At 29.4% G+C, this 4220-nt stretch overlaps 1 protein-coding gene across 1 annotated transcript; it reads right to left on the minus strand.

The window, feature by feature from the left end:
• Nucleotides 1-2532: 2532 nt before the first annotated feature.
• LOC137818824 (stellacyanin) lies at nt 2533-3816 on the minus strand. Its single transcript, XM_068622440.1, has 2 exons — nt 3435-3816; nt 2533-3058 (listed from the first exon to the last, which is right to left on the minus strand). Exons 1-2 carry the CDS (start codon nt 3592-3594, stop codon nt 2679-2681), a joined length of 540 nt encoding a protein of 179 aa, XP_068478541.1. The 5' UTR covers nt 3595-3816; the 3' UTR covers nt 2533-2678.
• Between the last annotated feature and the right edge of the window lie 404 nt (nt 3817-4220).

Raw genomic sequence — 4220 nt, forward strand, 5'->3', positions numbered from 1 at the left:
CCCTTTTCTCTTTCCTCGTTGGCCACATAACATAAAGTAACCTCAATAATTGAAATTTCAAGCATGTAATTAATCATAGAGTATAACACTCTCAAACCATAATCACACTTAAATATTCGAGATAATTTAGATAACTTAATATATATATATATAAAAAAACCTTTTATATAAATTAAGATTAATTTTACACTTATCCTTTGCAAAAGTTCATCTATTATCTTATTTATAACCTAACCATTCATAAATACTTATAGAAAAAAAATAAAACTTTTGCTGACATGTAAATTAAAAATGAATTCAGATTGTGAGTCTTAGGGTTAGGTTAATTAAGTACAATTTGTTGGTAAATTCTTCTACCAATTTCTTTGTATGTACCCATAAACTTTAGTACTTTTGTCCAAGTGTTGACATTAAAACTCCATAATTGAAAAACTTACATGTAAATTAAAATTTAATTCATAATGTGACACCTAGAGTTAGGTTAATTAAGTTATGGATGTGGAGGAGTTGTACTTCTCATTATATAAACTATAGGAAGTGGTAAAAAGTGGTAGATTATGTGGAGGACCACATTGACTTTGTGAAATCCATTTTGTGAGTTTGAAACTTGTTATCCACACTTTGCTCACACCCTAACCACTCCATCTAGTTGTCTTAAGCCATTTTAAATTTAAAAATTGTGTCTTTATATACACATGACCCCAAGAATAAAGGCACCAACAATATTTAATTTGCACCATTACTCATCCCCAATAATACATTATTCTCTTGGAGTTTGTTTTATATGGTATGTGACACATTTCATAAAATTATTTATTATATAAGTTTTTAAGATAAAACTTTATTTAATTAAAAAACGATATCACTAAGTAAAGTAGGTTTCTTTAAAAGGGTTGGAGTAACTTTTTTTTATCGGTAATAAGTAATTAAATTAAATTGATCCATTTAAGGAGTGTTTCAACCCTCGTACAAAAATAAAAGATAAAATTTTCTTTCTACCTTTGTATCTAAAACTCACTAATAAAAGTGTTGGAGTAACTTAATATTCTTATTTAATTAATTTTTTTTAACTATAAAAGAAACTATATCTATAAGACCTTCCATATATTTTAAAATTTTATTCGCGAAAATTTTCAAGTCTACCAACTTTATGCACTACAAGAAAATTATGAAATAGAAACTAATTTTAGAAATAAAAAATAATTAGTTGATATAGTGACTAGATTAGAGACCATTTTAGAAACTAAAAAAACTTTTGGTTTTTAAATTAGTTTCTATTATTGTTAAATGATTTCTAAATTGGTATCTAATTAGCTACCAGTTTTTGCTACTAAATTTAGAATCTAAATAATTGACATTTAAAACCTCGGTAGCTAATTAGTTACTAATTTAAAAACTATTTAACAATAATATAACTAATTTAGAAACCAAAATATTTTTAAGTCTATAGAATAGTCTATAATTTAGTCACTATAACAACTAATTATTCTTGGTATCTAAAATTGATTTCTATTTCATGATTTTCTTGTTTTGATGGTTTTGGTATCTAAAATTGATTTTTATTTCATGATTTTCTTGTAGTAATGGTTGTCAACCTAATATAATATTATATATATATTATTTGCACTAAGATTTTGGAAAATAAATAAATCTTGTCAAAGAATTTTATTTATTTTTTATGAGCAATCTTGTCAAAGAATAATTATCAACAAATAAAAGTTCAACACGAAGGGCAATTCAAAGTGATAAGCATGTGGTGGTAGTGGTTGGTTCAATCTATAAGTAGTAATTAAAAATAATTGTTAATGATTTGGTGCCAGTTGTATTCATAAGAAGCCAATAACATGATGCATTAGTTTATCAGTAAAATATTTAATTGATGTAGTTGATTATTTGCCCACATGGTTGAAATATTTTAAATTTCAATGACAAAATTAAAATAAGAAAAAAAAAAGGAACAAAAGTATATCTCAGTGAAAATAATTAAATTTTAGATTGAATAGAAAAAAAAAATTCAAAAGTTCATCTTTCTTCATACTTTCTTATATATTCTTTCTTCCCTGTGAAAAAGACCACCACTTACTTAAAGTGGAGTGTACAATATTGTTTCTTGGTCAATAATTGTTAATGGGAAGATAACAAAATAAAGAAAATGACACCATCATAGAAGCTATAATAAGAAAGTGAAAAGAAAAAGTTTTTCATCTTATCATGACATTGTAATTATTACTAATTTAAAAGATTAAGATGAAATACGATTTTTTCTCACTATATAAATTATTCAAACAATACGCAAATTTCAAATATATATTATATCAACCCATTTCATATGTTAAAGAAAATACTAACAAATCTTCTCTTTAAGTAAAAAAAATATTTTATTAATTAATCTGAATTATTGTAGATATACTTTTATAAATAATTGCTATAAAAAATTATCATGCATAATTATTTATAATTGGATGGCAGAATAAAATTATTTTATTATAAGATTACATTGCCTTGTAATAAATGAAAATGTTAAACAAAATGTTGAAGAAAATGTGTCATTTTCAAAGATCAAAGGGTGATAGACATGAAGATGAAGTAAACATGTGTGAATCAAAAGAAGCTCACAGGAACTCAAAGAAAAGAAGAACATGTTGATGAATAAAGGTGAAAGCAGCACTGTCTCTTCCCTAGCCCATGAAACCAAGAACAACTGCTGAAGCAGCCACCAGAAGGGAAATGCCACTGGAAACTCCAACTGCTCCACTGGGCTTTGCTGATGGTGAGGTGGTGTTGGTGGAAGGGGTGGAAGGGGTGGAAGGGGTGGTGGAAGGGGTGGTGGAAGGGGTGGTTGGGGTGGTGGAGCTGGCAGCCTCCACATTGATCTGCAGCTTCATGCCTCCAGCACAGTGCCCTGGCCTGGGGCACAGGAAGTACCTTTTCCCTGTTGTAGACAATGCAATTTTGCTGTTTCCATCTTTGTAGTTCTTGATGGTGTTGCTTGAGCTGCAACTGGAGTAGCCACTCTCATCAATCTCATCAACTTCATGGCTGGAATCATAGTTGAACACTTTTTTTTTTCAACATAAGACATGACAAATTGGTTAGCTTTAGAACAGAACATCATTGAAAAACAATAAGATCAATCATTTCTGTATGTGACAAGTACAAAAATATATACAGTTAAAAATTTACCTGTGATATTGAGAGAATGTGACTATAGTGTACAATTTTGGAGAGATAAAGCAAGTGGTAAAAGAAGAATCAACTAAATCCAATTATTTTCTTCTCATCATAAAACATGGACTAAAAGTATGAAGTCAAGTGAAACTTGATGAGAGAACATGATATACATATAAACATTGCTTCTTAAGTTCTTGTGCTAATTTTGTTCCTTTTCAAAGAATTTTAGCAGCTCTAGAGATCAAGAACTTGAAGAGACTTACCCAAATTGTCACCAACTTTGAAAGTTTTACCAGAGGCCCAGGTGCTGTAATCAACCCCTGAGCTCCATCCGCTGCTGTCACCAACAGTATAGTCAACACCAAATACAGTGGGAAGAGCCAGCATCAGAACCAAGAAAGAAGCTGCAATTGCTTTAGCCATTCTTCCTATAATTTCCACAGAAAAATGTATAGCAGAAAGGTTTAAGATTTGTGATTAGAGGAACCTGTGGCAGTGACAATATATATAATACCAACTCCATTTACTGTGTCACCAACTTCTATAACCATATGTAGATAAAATAGTGAGTGGTTATTGACTCTGTCACCCTCATCTTTCTACCTAATGCATTCAGATTCTTTTTCCATATGCTACTTGGAAAGTGGTGGTCAATGAAGAAAGCTGGTGAATATTAAGAATCATGTGACACATAAGAACCGTATAATATATTAATTTAATATAAGAATATTTTGTAATATAACTATTTTATATATGGTATCAGAGTTATTTAGAGATTATTCAAAAAAAAATTGTTAAGTTGATAGTCGTTATCTAGCCACCTATTATATAGTGTTTCACGTATATTGAGTTAGATTTACAGTTCAGTTAAGATATAAATATAAATGTACCTGTATAGGTAAAATAGGGCCTAAATAGTACCTGAGACTAGTTGTACAATTGTTGGTGTGTTCACTTCAAATCTCCTCCTTTAATTGCACGAGTTAAGTCGGAGATGACCTGGAAATGGTACTCTGACAGTACTCTGTGTAGTGTATAGTGAAAATTGA

Source organism: Phaseolus vulgaris, chromosome 10, assembly GCF_051622355.1.
Source record: "Phaseolus vulgaris cultivar YP4 chromosome 10, ASM5162235v1, whole genome shotgun sequence".
Lineage (NCBI taxonomy): Eukaryota > Viridiplantae > Streptophyta > Magnoliopsida > Fabales > Fabaceae > Phaseolus > Phaseolus vulgaris.